This window comes from Mesoplodon bidens (genome assembly GCF_964165515.1).
Source record: "Mesoplodon bidens genome assembly, chromosome: 7".
NCBI classification, from domain to species: domain Eukaryota; kingdom Metazoa; phylum Chordata; class Mammalia; order Artiodactyla; family Ziphiidae; genus Mesoplodon; species Mesoplodon bidens.
In genome coordinates, this window is record NC_138164.1 from 103,811,765 (window position 1) to 103,828,590 (window position 16,826).

At 48.1% G+C, this 16,826-nt stretch overlaps 1 protein-coding gene across 2 annotated transcripts in view; it reads left to right on the top strand.

Annotated features, from left to right (window-relative positions):
• The first annotated feature begins 873 nt into the window (after positions 1-873).
• Positions 874-16,826, top strand: part of PTPRJ (protein tyrosine phosphatase receptor type J) — a 175,381-nt gene continuing 159,428 nt past the window's right edge. Inside the window, exon 1 of one of the 2 annotated variants that reach the window (XM_081238649.1) lies at positions 874-1,473. In XM_081238649.1, coding sequence (XP_081094775.1) covers positions 1,030-1,473 — 444 coding nt within the window. In that variant the 5' untranslated portion in view covers positions 874-1,029. The remainder of the gene's footprint in view (positions 1,474-16,826) is intronic. The other variant, XM_081238650.1, reaches the window with a different exon arrangement.

Consider the following 16,826-nt stretch of genomic DNA (forward strand, 5'->3'; position numbering starts at 1 on the left):
CTCCTCCCCTGGTTGGAATTCATCTCTCCCTCCCCAGCACTCCTTGGTTTAGCCCTTTCTCTCATTACTTTTCCTTGGGCAACAGGCTGAGCATCTCAGATTCTCAGTTCCCTCCTGTGTGCATGGGCATAACAGTAACATCTGCAGTAATCTTTAACCCCTTTCGGGTTGTGGACTTCTTTGAAAATGTAATGAAAGCTGCTGGAAGAGCTACTGCTTACTGAGGCCCACTATGTGTGGTGTCAGGCCGGGTGTTTAGGACTTTTCCGTTCATTATCTCATGTAATGGTCAAGTCTCTCCAGCCAGGTACTAGTATGACCCTCACTTCACAGATGAGGAAAGGAGGCCCAGAGAGGTGAAATGCCTCTCCCGAGGTCACACAGCTAGTGCTACTAGCAGAGCCAGGTTGACCACATGGCAGAGCGGGGGTCCTAATCACTGGACCCTCTCCAATGCCCGCTCTCTGCCTCCCTGGTCCGGGGATGGGGGCGAGGAGAACACACTGCACGTCCCCTACAATTTAGGGGTTCATTCACCTCCACTGCCACTCCAAGCCTTCGCCGGCAACCCAGCGAAGGTCAACCAGGCCTTCGCTGGGTTGCCGTCTTAACGCAGGCCTGGCTGTGCCCTCGGCAGGGGTCTCGGTCAACATCTGGTGACCCAAACTCGGGGCCATGGAGCCGGGCCGAGGGGTACGGGCTCGTGGCTCGAGAGCCGCAGAGCCGCGTCCCGGGTGCCGAGTCCCAGGAATGTGGGAGGGCTGGGCGGCGAGGGCGGGCAAGGCGGGGGCGCTTCCTCTGCCCGCCGGAGGGGAGCCGCCCGGGCGCGCGCGCGGGGAGCGCCGCCGCCCCCTTCCAGCCGCCCGGCCGGCCCGGCGGGGGCGGGGGCTGCAGCGGGAGGGCGGCGATGGGCCGCGGTTCTCGGCAGCCGCTCGGCCGGCTGGGGTGGGAGGAAGCGATGAATATTCAGAGGGGGAGGGGGAGGGAAGGGGCTGAGCGCTCGCCGAGGCTGCCTGCAGCCCCATCCGCATGACGCGCGGAGGAGGCAGCCGGAGCCGCCGGAGCTGCCGGAGCCGGGATCAGGGCGCCGCGCGCGGGGGGTGGGCGCCGCTCGCTCCGCCCTGCGAAGCCCCTGCGCGCCCAGGGACGCGTCCACCCCGCTGCAGCCCCGCCAGGCTCCGCCGTGTGGCCGCCGCCGCCGCCGCTGCTGCCATGTCCCCGGGGAAGCCCGGGGCGGGCGGAGCGGGGACGAGGCGGACCGGCTGGAGGAGGAGGAGGCGGAGGCGGCGGCTGGAGGCGGCGACTAGGGCGCCGGGGCTCGGAAGCACGGCGGGGCCCGACTCGCGCGTCCCGGGCACGTTCCAGGGCGCGCGGGGCATGAAGCAGGCGGCGCGGGAGGCGCGGCCGCCTCCGCGCTCGCCCCGGCTCCGCTGGGCGCTGCCGCCGCTGCTGCTGCTGTTGCGCCTGGGCCAGGTGAGCTGGGTGGGCCCGGGGGGGGGCGCGAGGAGGGTGGGGGCGGGTCTGGCAGCCCCTGCACCTGCCCGGGTGCGCCCTGCCTGCGGGGATCGGGGGAGGTGGCGGGGGGTCCGCGTCCTCGGGGCCCCCCGCTGCTGGAGGCCGGCCTCGCGCGCCGGCGACCGAGCCCTTTCCCCGGCTGCCGCGTACGCGAGGGAGGGTGGTGGGCTTCGGGGTCCCGTGTGCCCGGAGCCTCCCCGTGGCCGGCCCCGCGCGGGCTGCAGGCCGTCTCTGGCCCGGACCTGACCCGAGCTGGTCACATCTGGCCGGCGCGGGCCCGGCTCGCCAGCCCGAGGCGGCCGGAGGGGGCGTGTTTGCGGAGGCTCCCGACGCGGAGCCGGGCGGGCCTGACCGAGCCGCCGCCGACCTCCGACCCGGCCTGCGGGGGCCCGAGGGGCCGGGCCGAAGGGCAGCGGCGGCGGCCGCGGGTAGCCGGGGCAGGGTCGGGCGCCGGGCGGCGGGCAGTGGGAGAGGCGCGGGGCCTCCGGGCAGAGGGCGCTGCTTCTGGGGAAAGTTCCCAGCCTCGGGAGAAGGTGGCCACTCGCAGGCGTGTCTCCGGGCGACGGTCCTCTTCCCGGAGAAGCTGCTTGCTTCCCTGGATGCTTAATTCGTGCTTTGTGGGCGCCGGCTCTCCCCCCTCCCCGCCCTGTTTTCTAGCTTCGCTTTTCAGATAATGCTGTGCCTGCCGTTTTGGTGACGATCTTTCTGAAAGCGCCGTTTCCCCTTCACGGTGTTCCCACGGGGTGAGGCCGGGCAGCTGGGAGTGTCCCCATTTCACAGATAGGGAACTGGAAGGAGAGAAGTGAAAAAGCAGAATCACCCAGCCCTGCGGCGGGAGCTGAGCCAGCTGGTTCGTCCTCACAGCTTTCTAGGAGACTGCTAGGGTCTTGAACTCGCAGTGGAAAGGGCCCTGATGATACCCCTGTTGTGCATTTTGTAAAGGAAAAACCTTGCTTCTTTTATACAGACAGCGGCTCTGAGGACATGATGTTTGAAAACCTGGGAAGTGAGTTACTGGCTGGGGATGGAACCTGGCTTCAGGGAAAACTGTTTTGTTTTTTTTTTTTCCCCCCCAGGTCCCTTCCTTTCTCTTTCTTTCTTTATTTTAAACTGAAGTGTAGTTCATTTACAATATTGTATTAGTTTCAGGTGTACAGCAAAGTGATTCGGGTATACATATATATGTATTTATCTCTCTCTATATACTTTCGATTCTTTTCCATTGTAGGTTATTACAAGGGAAAACTTTTCAAGCACAAATAAAAAGATTGTCTGAGAGCAGAAACATCAGCCTTGGGGCAGCAATGCAGCCCAGCAGGCAGGACAAGAAGGCAGCTGGGGCCTGGGGGCTGCGATAACTCTCAGCACCCAAGGGACACTCTGGTTGCTAATGTCCCCTCACAGTTTTCCTCCGCAGGCTTTGAACAGGCTGTCCTGAAGGCCTGGAAGGCTCTGTGACCTCCTGCAGAGAATATTGGATTAGGTGTCAGAAGACCAGCTCCAGGGCTGGGTGCAGGTTGGACTTGCTCTTCCATCTCCTCCATCCTTAGTTAATAGCTTTTGTAGCCTGGGACCACCTGCCCCATAGCGTTGCTTGAGGGACTTTCACTGGCCAGTGTCTGAAAGAGCTTTGTAAACATTAAAGTGTGTCCAGGGCTTCCCTCGTGGCGCAGTGGTTGAGAGTCCGCCTGCCGATGCAGGGGACACAGGTTCGTGCCCCGGTCCGGGAAGATCCCACATGCCGCAGAGCGGCTGGGCCCGTGAGCCATGGCTGCTGAGCCTGCACGTCCGGAGCCTGTGCTCCCCAACGGGAGAGGCCACAACAGTAAGAGGCCCCCATACCGCAAAAAAAAAAAAAAAAAAAAAGTGTGTCCAGATGGGGTTAACATTAAGGTACAGTGTGCATGGACTGTCTTCTCCCTGACCCTGTAAGGAAATTCATGGAGAATAGTGTATGAGATTAAAAAAATATTGCCTCATATTGAAGATCTCTTGTACCAAAGTTAATACTAAAGAAATACTTCATTTATTTTTAGTTTACTTTGGTACATATATATTTTATTATATTATTTATGGTTTTGCTTGGGTCCTGATGGTTGCTAGCTGTGCTTTGAATCAGCGAAAAGTTTCTTGGGTAAATTTATTTCTTGCCCAATCCTTCCTTGTGTTTCAAAAGCATCTTGCTATGCTATACTTGTCCCCTATTCAGATATTTCCTTCCTCTCTAATTTGTCCTGTAGAAACTCAAGATGGCTCTTTATTTCTCATTTTTGGATACATTATAAAATAGGAAGTCTAAAAGGCTCTCTGAAAAAGCATCTTCAAAATCCACATTTGACGGTTTATTTTGATATTGGGTGTTTCAGGGAATCAGTGCGTTTTTGAGCTGGACCAGACTTCAAGATAACTCACAGTGGTTTTTCTTTGTTTGTTTCTTTTCTTTTTCTTTTCTTCTTTTTTTTTTTATTTTAGATAAGGCTATTGGGACCCAGGGAAGACAGTGATTGGGCTGAGGTCACCTGGCAAGACAGTAGAGGAGCTGGGACTGGAACCTGTCACTTGCCTGTGCCTCAGATTTTCATGATGCTGTTTTTTTGGCCATGTTTTCTCTTTGTTCTTAATTTTACTATAGGCGCAGCCCTGCCTCACTGCGTACTCCTTAAACTGTGGGTGTAAATTGAGTTTTTCAAAATCGAATCATATTTGAGATTGAAAGTCATATTTGAGATTTCTGAAGCTTGTACAATACATTTAGGAAATGTGGGTGAGGTTATCTGACTGCCTCCCTAACACTTGGTTGGTTTTGTAAGGCTTGGGTGGTGTGTGTTTTTAAATGGAATCAACTGTAGCAGCTTAAAAAATGGCCAAGTTGTAGAGAAGATGAAGCTCTGTTTGGGCATTAATGATAATGGGTACGGAAGCAAGGAAGCTGAGATGCTGGAAGACTTAATGCTTAGTAGGGCTGGAAAAGCAGTTTTTTAACCTGGCTTCTCATTCCCCTTCTCCAAGACAGGAAGGATGGCCAGAGATGATTCCAATATGAGGACTTTGCTGGGTGCAGTGACTTCACCCATTCTTGTAGCATTTTTGCCCACTAATTTTGGTTTGTGTGTATGTTTTAGGCAATGTGACAAAGCAGTTTTTCCCCCTTGCCTCCTTCTTTGGAGAAAAGCAGTCCTGACAGATTCTTTATAAAATCAGCTTGATAGTGGGCTGCTTTAAAATGAAAAAAAAAAACAAAAAACTGGTGAGTGATAGCTGTTTTGTTGGTCTTATAGTGTTTTGGATTTGCTTTTCCTTTGTTTTCTTGTTTCCTGGTGAATAATAGCTGTTTGTGTTTATTGTCTACTGTAGCTAATCCTTAAGCCCTCTTACCTACCTGTTTCATCCAGGGTACAAAAAAATATTTAGACTCCCCTTGAAATTGCTTGTTAAATTCTCATAGGGGTGACTTTAAATATTTTTGTTTTGCTTCAGAACAACAACGGAAAAGCCAAACGATTATGTTTTGTTTGCAGACAATTTAAGAAAACAGAGCAAATTGGTTTATGGTTAGACTGTGACTTTGAGCCGACTTCAAGTTTAGCCTCACGATAAAGATAACCACAGAACACCCAAGGTTTCCTAAGCAGAGAGAATCCTGGCTCCTGAGCGAGCAATTTCGGTCAGCAAAGAGGTTATTTAGCTCCTAAAAGTAATTTTTGCTTGGGGTTGAGGCCCAGGTAGAGTTGCTGAATGACTGTAGGCCTGGGTTTAGCCAGCACATCATCAGCAATTACTTACTTAGTTCATTCACTGCTTGGCCAAGGGAATTATTTTGAGTGTAGGGTAAGAGGCAATTTTCCCTTCTAATAGAATGCTGCTGATAACATTAATTAATAGGTAATTTTACATGTGGCAGGCACTAAGGGTTTTAATGCATTATCTCATTTGACCATTGCAGAAATAACTGAGAGGTAGGTGCTGTTCATGGTCCCATTTTATTTTATTTTAATTTTTTTTCTTTTTTAATTTTGGCCACACCGCGTGGTTTGTAGGATCTTACTTCCCTGACCAGGGATTGAACCTGGGCCCCGGCAGTGAAAGCACTGAGTCCTAACCACTGGACCTCCAGGGAATTCCCTGATCCCGTTTTATCCGGGAGAAAACTGAGGTTCAGAACTTACCAAAGATTCATAACTAGTACATGGCAGAGGTGGGTTTGCCATCTCTGCCGCTCCAGTTTACTGTCCTGTTCATGTGTTTTCAGTGTGCAACTAAGAGAGGAGGTGACACAGATGAGCCTATCTATGAAACAGAAAGACTCACAGACATAGAGAGCAGACTTGTGGTTGCCAAGGGGTGGGTGGTAGGGGAGGGATGGAGTGGGAGTTTGGGGTGAGCAGATGCAAACTATTATATACAGAATGGATAAACAGCAAGGTCCTACTGTATAGCACAGAGAACTATATTCAATATCCTGTGATAAAACATCATGGAAAAGAATTTAAAAAAGAATGTATATATAGGTATAAATGAATAATTTTGCTGTACAGCAGAAATTAACCCAACATTGTAAATCAACTATGCTTCAATAAAAAAAAGGGGGGGGAGAGAGGAGGTGCCTGACTTGTGGTGAAGGACAGGCTTGTGGGGCCTGAACCCTTATGGGGCAGGGAGTCATTTTGGGTTTTCTGCATTCTAAACCCTGTAGAATCTACCCCATTTGTAACACAGACGGCCCAGGAACCCCCTTTCCTGCTCATGTTTCTTTGGGAGCCTGAGTATGTGAGGCAGGCCTGCTTTAGTGGAGACAGAATGGGATCTGGGATGGAAAGACCTGGGTTTAGGTCCTTGCTCAGCCAGTTAGTAGCTGCCTAGACTTGGGCAAGCCACTTAACCTCTGTGACTCCTCATTTCCTTATCTGGAAAATGGGACTAATACTTCCTGCTTCACTGGGTGGCTGAGAGGATCAAGTCAGATAGAAGAGGAACTGCTCTGTAAATTCCGAGTCTCAGTTGCTAGTTGTGGCTGCTGCTGTTATCTGCGGAGAGGAGGTGGGGCTTCAAATCATTAATTCATGTAACAAATATTTATTGTCTCCCACACAGTGGTGCGGAATAACCCTCGTGGTGTGCAAAATGAACTTGGCTCACAAAACATTTTAGAAAAATGTTAATTATTATTTATTTTAGGGGAGCGTTAGTAAAAAAAATTATAAGTGAGATGTCAAACCCATGAGGGTCATGGTAAATAAATTTGTTTAAACTTAATAAAAAGTTAAGCTAAAGAAAAATATTGAGTACAGAATTATGTAAAGATGGTGTGGTTACGGCACACTTGTAAATGTGATAAATTGCTTAAATTGGGGACGTGCTGGATGTGGGACAGGCACTGAATGGAGGCCCTGGTGATGAGCAAGAGAAGCAGCTGGCTTCGTGACTCTTACAGGCTGTGGGGCTGACATCATTCTGATCACCCCCAGCTAACCAGTCACAGGTGTGATACAGGCTGTGTATGTGATGTCTTTGCTGCCCCTCCAGAGAAAGGGCTGGCACCGGATTTGCCAGAGAAGGAGTGGTCATGAGAGGGGCAGAGAGTCTCTAAGTGGAGATCCCTGGAAGCTGCAGGTCTCTCAGACCAGAGAAGTCCACAGCAATTTTGTCACCTCCTCGTATGGCTTTCCAGTGGCTTTTCTGGTGACCCTTTGGAAGATGGGAGCTGTAGGAAATTTGTTATTACTTCCTTATCAGTGATAGGATTCCTTAATAGTCATCCTATTGTCTCAGAATTTCCACGGCATGTAAATGCCTGGGTGACGGGTGGTGGCAATGAGACAGCAGAGATGGGAGGCGCTTTGAAAGCGAAGTAGTGTCAGTTCCCACAGAAGGTCTAATTTTAAACATGCAAATAATTTTCAGTTCCACTTTTCCTTCTTCCTGTTAGAGGGAAGCTGTCCCCTGTTGGCATTTCTGAGGCTTGAGCAGACAATGTCATTATTATGCCACAAACTATCTCCTTCTCCAGGGCAGGGATGGGGTGGTGTTTTTCTGAGTGCCTGTGCTGGTCACAGTCCAGTGCTATTTCATGGCTTCTGAGCAAAGAACTGAGTGAGTATTAAAACTCAGCACCAATACGGGTCCAACACAGTGGTTCTTAATCTTTCAGGGGAGGGAGAGGTTTAAGACCCTTACAGGGTATGCAAAAGCAAAGAATCCTTTCCCTAAAAGAAATGCACACATTTACAATTTGGTATCCAATTTCAGGGGTTTCACAGACTCCTTAAAATAGACCATGAAGCCCAGGTTAAAAACCCTCCAAGCTAAAACTGTAACATTTAGAAAAGTATCAGTCCTCTTCAAAGAGATAACCCGTGGGTAACCTTGGTTTCCTCCCAGGAAAAAAATTTTTCTATGTAATGTATACAAATATCTATGTTGAGCTTTTTAAAAAGTTACATTAAAGGAAATATTATATATACATTGTTTTCTACTTAGGCTTTTAATTTATTAAAATACTTAGTTATCTTGGAGATTATTTCATATCTGTTCCCATAGTTTTAACTCATTCCTTTAAATGACTCCCTAATATTCTGATGTGTGACTTTACCATAGTTTATTTCGCCATTCTCCTGTCAATGGACAGTTAAGTTGTTTTTAGACACCCCGACCCCCTTTTTAGGAATCATGCTTCAGAGAGTGTCTTTGATACATATTTCTTGTAACCTTCACAAGAATATCCATAGGGTAAATTTCTAATTTTAGGATGGCTGGGTTAGAGGGGTACATGCATTTAAAAATTTGATAGCCGTTAAATTTCCCCCAGTTTGTACCTGCATGCATAGGCTTGGAGAGTGTCTGTTTCTCCATACTCTCAGCTGAATTGAGGATTGTTAAATTTGTAAATGTGTGCCAGCCTGAGAGGTAAAAAATTGTATCCTGTTACTTTTAGTTATAGCTTCAATTTTGAGTTAGTTGAGCATTTTTTTCTTGTTTTGGGCTATTTGCATTAATTCCTTCTTTTTTTGGGGGGGGCGGGGGTTAACTCCCTGCTCATTAAAAAAAAAAAAAAGATTTTCTTTTTGTTATCAATTTGTACAAGCGCTTTAGAAACTGAGGAAGTTAGTCCTTTGTCTCTAATTTGTGTTTCAATTACATATGTTTTCCAATTATTTTAGATGCAGCCCTTGTCCTTAGGAACTCAGAGATAAATAAGACCCCTGGGTCATGAAGAGAATATAGACCTGAGAGCCAGCCTGCCAAGTTGTAATCCTAGCTCCACCATCTAACTAGCTGTGTGCTTTGGGCAGATGCCTTAACCTTTCTGATCCTTGGCGTTCACGTTTCTAAAATGCTAATAATAGCAGTGGTACCTTTCACACAGGGTAGTTGGATAAGTTAAATGGGATCACAGTATATTAAAGTTCCTTATAAATGGATATAGAAATTTAAGAACATTACTTCATTTTCTCAAGAATTAGGTTTTTAAAGTTAGGGCAAAAGGCCATAATTATGAATTGTAAACATTGTGTTACAAAAATTTAAAAATTGGATTTAAGAGATTAAACCCACAATGGATAGTATACATACATACATATATACATGTGTTTATATGTATATAGTAAAATGTATAATGTGAAGCAGTGTAGGCTTCTCGGCTAGCATAATTGAAATTATATTTCTCTTTTGACAAGTTAATATAATTGAATTAATATAGGTCAAATGAACACAAGATATGACTGAAGAATGGCCAGTGTGGTCTTTGCCCCAAAAGAGCACAGGAATATTGACCATGTCCTTTAAAGCAACAGGGTCCTCCTTGAGTGTCTCTCTTTCTCTTGTGACCTGGCCAGCTCTGGCTGTGGCCACCTCCTATCTCTGGGGACATTTTCTGTAGGACTTTTCAAGAGGACTTATTTTCAAGAGGACTTATTTTATGCCACCAACTGAAAGTTTCAAGACATAATCCTTGGCTCTAATTGCAGAAGATGGGAAGTTGAGGGAGTCTGTGTGGACCATGCCACCCTGTTTCCATGGCAGCGAGGTGATGCTGCATTTCCTGCTACTGGCTGAGGGGCTACCACGTTTTCATGTCCTTGTGTCATGGCGGTTATTCCTTCCCCACTAAGCATGGACCACACTTGTGGTCTTGTTTTGCCAAGACACTGGCATACTTTACTACTTACAAAAACAAGAATATTAATTTTACCTTATAGTTTGCAAGGCCTTCAACATATATGAACTCATTCAGTTCTCATAGCATCCCTGTGAGTTTGCCATTGTTATTCCCATTTAAGGTGTGGCTCAGACTGTCTCTCAGTGACTTGTCCAGTCCATTTCAGGTGCCATCTGTCTTTCGCACAATAATAATGTACATTCATTGTGTAGCCCAGTTTTTAACATTAGTCAAATTTAGAATTAGCTTTCAAGAGGCAAATGGGGCAGTTGAGTCCCCTAGTTTGGTTCATACATAATTATTAGGTTGAACCATATGAAATTACTGTTTTTGGTCCTTTGATACCAGTAGTTGTATATGGGTCTACCTAATATGTCCCAGAAAATGTTCTCTTAAAGTGTGGTTTAGAAAACCAAAACATAGACTTGCATGTTGTAAAGCAGTATATTTAAAACCATGGGTCATAAAATCAGTTTAGTGATTTTAATAGATAGAATATATTCTATCTGTTAAAAAATGATAGAAGAGAAAATATTGGCATCTACTGTATGTAGGAAGGGTAAGTATTCTTTTATGAAACTTGTTTCAGTTATATATATGTGTGTGTGTGTGTGTGTGTGTGTATGTACTGAATTGCATATAAATTGAATTAATCATGGCTTCAATCATTGCCAAAAAACCTGGAAGCCATTATTATAGGGAATGGAGTGATGGAAGGTGAGGGGTGGGGGTGGACATGCAGGTGGTTTCTGTTTCCAGGGACAGTGGAAAACTAGTATAAAGTCCCCAAATGTGCATCATCAGTGCTCCCATATATGACTGAAAATCATTATGCAGTGGCTGGTCCAGGAAGGCCCTTAGGAAGAGAGGGGGTTGACTGGCAACTGAGGAGGCCTGACTTTAAGTAGTTACCCTTCTGGATAATTCTGGGGGACCACCTCAGTGGGACAGGCTATTGGCCATGCTCTGCATTCTTTGGTAAATGGGTTTGTTAGGGAGCTAACAGTTACCGTCCAGTGTGTGGTCTACTTTGAGTGAGAACTTAGGACGTCTCAGGGGAGCTGAGGCTCTGAGGGCCTCACCCATCTTGTGGACAGTGGAAGACTGAGACTCACGGCCTAGATGGTTTTTTTTTTTTTTTTTTTTTTTTTTTTTTTTTTACCTCCAGGCCATGCTGCCCTCATTCCACTCATGGTGATCCCTGTCTGGGGGCTGTTAGTGCAGTTGACTGCAGGATCCTGATCCAGAGATTGATTTGATTCCCCTATGAGTCAGTTCTGTTTTTTTCTTTTTTTTAAATATAAAAAATTTGAAAATACAGATAAATAAAAAAGAAAGCAGGGACTTCCCCAGTGGCGCAGTGGTTAAGAATCCGCCTGCCAATGTAGGGGACACAAGTTCGAGCCCTGCTCGGGGAAGATCCCACATGCCGCACAGCAACTAAGCCCGTGCGCCACAACTACTGAGCCTGCGCTCTAAAGCCCGCGAACCACAAGTACTGAGCCCACGTGCCACAACTACTGAAGCCCGCGCGCCTAGAGCCCGTGCTCTGCAACAAGAGAAGCCACCGCAGTGAGAAACCCGTGCACCACAACAGAGTAGCCCCACTCGCCGCAACTAGAGAAAGCCCACGCGCGGCGAGGAAGACCCAATGCAGCCAAAAATAAAAAAAAAAAAATAAAAAAAAAGCAAAATTATCTGTAATCTCTCTCCTGAAATTAACTCCTGGTACCATTTTATGTTGGGTGATCTTTGTCTTTTTTTATGCTAGTTCTATCTATCTCTTTCTCCTAAAATAGGATTCCTTCCTACACATGCTTTGTAATTTATATTTTTCATTTTTTTTTAATTGGGTTAGATGCTGGTACCCCAGGAGGTCACAGCATAAACATGAGGCTTCTTCCTGGAGGGTCACTGTTACTCAGTAGAAAGTCTTTTGAAAAAAATTTTTTTCCTTTAAACAAACAAACAAACATGGTTGCATCCAGAAAAATTTCAGCAAATACAGGAGACAACAAAGAAATCTGTACGCTGCAGACCCTCTGGGGGTGTGAGTTCACTCTCCTCTGCTCTTCTCAGGGGCATTTTGTAAAGTAGTGATAATATGTTGCAAACATTTTTCCCTTGAGAGTAAATATTCTTCCCTTCTCTAACTTTCAGTTGTTGCATCCCATTGCATTATATGGAGGTGCCTTAATTTATCTCATTCATCCTGTTGTCTGGTTTGTTTCCAAAACTTTTTGCTGTAATAAAGACTATTCAGATGACTTTGTGATTAAATCTCTGAACACATCTCTGATGATTGCCTTAGGATAAGTGAAGATAATAAAAATAGTAGCTACCATAGGTTGAATAGTTATTATGAATTGTTGTCAGCACTTTGTATGTATTAACTCGTGTAATCCTATGATGTAGGTACAGGGAAGGAAACCGAGGCCAAAGAGTTATAATCTGGTCCATGGCCACACACTGTGCCAGAGCCTCAACCAGCTAGTTGTGGGTTTCCTTGGGGACACAGGGAGATCTGGGAGGATTGCCTACGTGGGCCAGGGTGTGTGTGAGTCTCCTGGAAGGACAGCAGGCTTGAGGGCCATTCTCACAGGTGGGAGGGTCATCTTCCTGTGGGATGGGAGGCACATTGATACTTGCTGCTCAAGTGCCATGACATGGCAAGAATGAAAGGCTTCCCCAAACCACAGAAGATAAGAGTGATTTTGCTGTGGATTTTAGGTCCTGGAGCCATAAGTGGTAAAGGCTGCCTGAAACTTTGGGGCCTTGGCCCAGATCAAATGAATGAAATAATGGCGTCCTGTTGGGGTCTTGGCTTTCCTGTTGTGAATGGATTTGGATTTCATAGAGCTTGAAATTGGGCATGGGTGACATGCCTTTAGGGTGTCCCATAAGAAGAGAAGCATGGAAAAGGGCATGGGCTTTGGTGTCAGTAGAAGCATGGACCCAGATCTGTGTTCTTCTCTACAGCCATGCCTTGGAACTTGTTACATCATCTGGAAAATGGGTAATAATTCCTGGACTACATGTTATTAGGGTTAAATGAGGGAAGGTGTGTAAGGCTCCCAATCCGGATCGTGGCTTAAATGTTTGCTCCCAGCTCACCCATATTAACACAGTGCCTCCTGACTCGGGGGCTGCAGTTGCCATGTGCCCAAGGTCGAGGAGACTTGCTGTGCAGGCGTTCAGACAACTTCTGCCTTAGTGCCCAGGAGTATTGTTGTCTAGAGTGGTCACCAAATCCTACCGTGTGAAGGGAAATTGTAAGGGTGCAGGACAGGAGCTCTTATTTAAGATGACATGTTGGCACATCTGAAGATGTGGGCCTATATTCACTTTGAATCATAACGATCTCTAAAAGACAATAATGTTAATGAAGCTAGAGCAGGAGATCATGAAAGAGAGAGAGAACGTACAACCAGCCAAAGCCAGCCTTTACTGGAGGAGAGTAATGGTCCTGTTTGTCTTTTCTCCAGTGGTGAGACCATCCCAATCCATCAAATCCTTGCTTCAGGCAGGAAATACTTAACAAGCACTAATCCCATCTTTTAGATCTAGTACTCTCCAGCCTAGCCTGTCTTTTTTATTTTTTATTTTTGAGATGATTGCAGACTTTATAGAAAACTGCCCAGGGGAGATCCAGATTTCCAGGGTGGGGTGGGAAGGCAGGCCTCAAGGCAATGCGTTGAAGGAGGGTGACTTCCTGTGTGCAGAGGCAGCACAGGCCAGCCATTCTGCCTGACCCAGGGGGTGGGAGTCAGGGAGAGGCGGCCCCCTCCCACTCACCGGTTGTGCTTTGGGATCATGCAGAAGGCAGGGCGCTGAGGCTCTGACCCTGGACGGGAGGGCTTGTCCCTTCCTCTTCCAGAAGGCATACGGGGGGCAGGGGTGGAGAGGTGGCAGCGAGGAATCTCCAAGGGAGAAGGGTCACATGGGTGGGAAGGAGCATGTGACCAGCAGCTCCCAGCCCTTCAGAGCCCCTCCCGCTCCCCTCTCTGTGGCACAATGGGTCAGGTGACCCTGGTTGTGAGGCCAGACCATCTACTTTGCACCCCCAGGACTACCTCCTCCACGATCTCCCATGGGTATCTGCTAGTTTGGTTGGGGGGTGCTTCGCGTCTGCGCCTGTTTTGCAGGGTTTTGCAGGGCTAGAGAGCTCATCCTAAGAGGAAAGGGGGCTGGGCATATCCCAGGGGTGGATTCCTCACTGGACCCTGAGCCAGTGAGTGGCAGTGTGGGTACTGAGTGCAAGCGACAGATGTAGGAGGAATTGAGAGCCTAAGACCTGGGCAGGGGGATGAAACTCAGATCGGGGTGAGGAGGTGAGAGTTTGAGATTGAGGGACAAGGACTGAGTATTAGGGTGTCAGAGCCCAAAGTGGGAAAGGCTGAGGATCAGCTCCGCGCTAAGTCTATAAAGGGGTGTGCCTGTGCCTGGGATGGGAGAGATAGAGAAGAGCTGAACTCCAAGCCTGGGCCAAGGAAGGGAGGGGCCTGAGCTAGAGCTGGGGTGGTGGGTGGTATGAAATACATCCTCAGATTGGGGGAGGGTGCTCAACCCTCAGACTCCCGGGATGTAGGTCTCTATACAGGATGGAGAGTTAAGAGCTTCGAAATGAGAAAAAAGGCTCAAAGTCCACAAAAACCGTCCGGTGGGTTGCTTTGCTTCTAAGACCAGAATGGGATGTGAGGGCCCCTGAGCTCTCGAAGGGAGCTGAGGGCTGCAAGCTGGAGTGTAGTCTAGGGGGATGTTTCCTGCTGAGAGGTCTGGGTTCAAAGCACAGGGTAGTGGAAGCAGTCCCAGGGCCTTCGGATTGAAGGACAGGTTCTCTGGGTGAGTCCTGAAAGGGGGAGGGGGCTTCTGGTGGTTCAGGAGGGCTGTCAGAGCTTGGGATGGGTGGACCAGGTTTCTGGAATCAGAAGAGAGTGTCTCTGGGTCTTTGATGGTGACAGCTCTCAGAGGCTGGGGAGGGGGGTACAGCTTGGGGCCCCTGGGTGGGGGAGATGCCATAATCCAAAGGTCTCAGATCGGTCAGGGGTAGGTCTCAAAGCCCCAAGCTCGTGGGTGTCTTATACGCATGGCCTTGGGATAGGCCTTGGGTAGCCTGTCTTTCTTAGTTTGCTATGCCTAGCTCTGCTACATATATCTTGGCCTCATCATCAAGCACCCATCTTCTGACTTCATGCCTCAATCCATTCCTCAAGATCATCTCCTCCTGCAAACCACTCTACCCGAAGCCATCTCTGATCCTGCATCCTTATTATAGTTCAGACCTGATGCTGAAACTGTTTTCATAGCTCAGACATGTGCATCTCTCAAATCAGTCATAACATCCAATTTAACCTCATTGTATCTGGCTACTGGGAGTCCATCCCTGTGAGGGCGGACATCAGATAGCTTGAAGTCACTTTGGTTGATAGTCTTATTCTGGGCTTGTTCATGGGACTGCGAGACAGTATGTGCAGTGGTTAAGAGCTAGGGCTCTAGAGGAAGAAGGCTGCATGGGAATTCCTTGTTTTACCACGTTGTTTAACCTCTCTGTGCCTCGTTTCGCTCATCTATAAAGTAGTGGTCATTATATGACTCAGCTCTAGGGCTGTTATAGGAAGTACATAAGATAAGGTATGTATTTAGCACATATTAAACATTAGTAAACATTGCAAAAGAAAAAGGACCACGTGTTGGGTGGGGGTAAGACTCAGACCCTCAGCCTCTGTCTGACCACAGGGTTTGTGACCAGCCTTTTGATTTCCTTTGGAAGAGACACATGTAGCGCTTAGCCTTTGCTGTCACCTGGAATCTAGCATTTGGACTTGGAGGTTGTCTCCCAGTGTGGTTGGGGTGAGTGGGGACAGCTTCTTTGCCTTTAGAGCAGGGTTTCTCAACCTCATTTGGGGCCTGATAGCTCCTTGTTTGGGGGACTATCCTGTGCACTGTAGGCTGTTTAGCAGCATCCCTGGCCCCTGCCTGATAGGTCCCAGTACCCACCTCCCCCAACCTGTGACCATAAAAAATGTCTCTGCCAAATGTCCCTGAGGGGTAACATAGTCTTAGCTAGTAGGGGGGCCCAGCTGTCCTTCCATTCCCAGGTGATTGTGTCACTGACTTCCTCTTGTGAGACACTAGATCTAAACTAACAAGCGCATTTATAGATGTGACAGGTAGCCACATTGCTAGGTCTCAGAAGAGGATTCACATTCCACCTCTGCTTATTCAGTGAGTGCTCTTCAGGGATGCTGTGGCAGGTACTCCCGTGCCAAGCTCCCTGTGTCCTCCTCCTCCACAAAATGGGAATAACTGACACTTTTCCTCACCCTGCCCGGTGGGACAGGAAGCCAGTGTCAATGTGATATGTGTGGTGCTAAAAGCTCTACTGCAGGGGACGGTGAAGTCGAAGGAAAGGCTTAGTGTTTATTAGGAGTGAGGCCAGATATGCCAAGTTCCACACAAGAGATAGACCTGGTCAAAGGGAAATCCCATTACAAAGGGATTCACTGGTAAATTCCCCCTCCCACCACCTCCCTGGAGCGATTTTCAGCCTTTAGAGTGTTTAGAGGCCCCAGGGCATAAGCCTAGAGATAATGCCTTCAGAGCCAGTGACAGGGAGCCCGGCAGGAATGAGGCAGGAGGAAGACCCCGGGAAACCTACTGAAACGGTGGTGCCATGGTGCCCATGGTGCCTGCCCGGGGCGAGGAGGGTTGGCTTTCTGAAAGCTGGGTATTCACACAGCTGTTCGGGAACACATCACTTTGTGAAGCCAAAACAGGGCTCCTCTCTCAGTGCTGGTCACACCTGGTTAGGACATACTCTTTTGTAGGGGCTCTAGTCTTTTACCCAGGTTGCAGCAAGTTCTTCCGAGCTGTCCACTGTACTGTCGTACACTGTGCTGGGCTCCCTCTTCATCCTTTTAATTATGGCCATTTTAGCACTGAGGCAAAGAGAGGTGAAGGGACTCGCCCAGAGCCAGGGATGGGGACTGTTCCGTGATCTCCTTTCTGCTGCTTTGTGATCCACAACAATTTAGTAGCTTTCAAGGCCTGAATTTTCTCTTGCACCAAATGGTGATAGTAAATACCTCAGAGGATTGTGATTGAGATTCCATGAGAAAATGCATGGGGAGCCCCCAGCGTGCCCCAGCCAGGCATG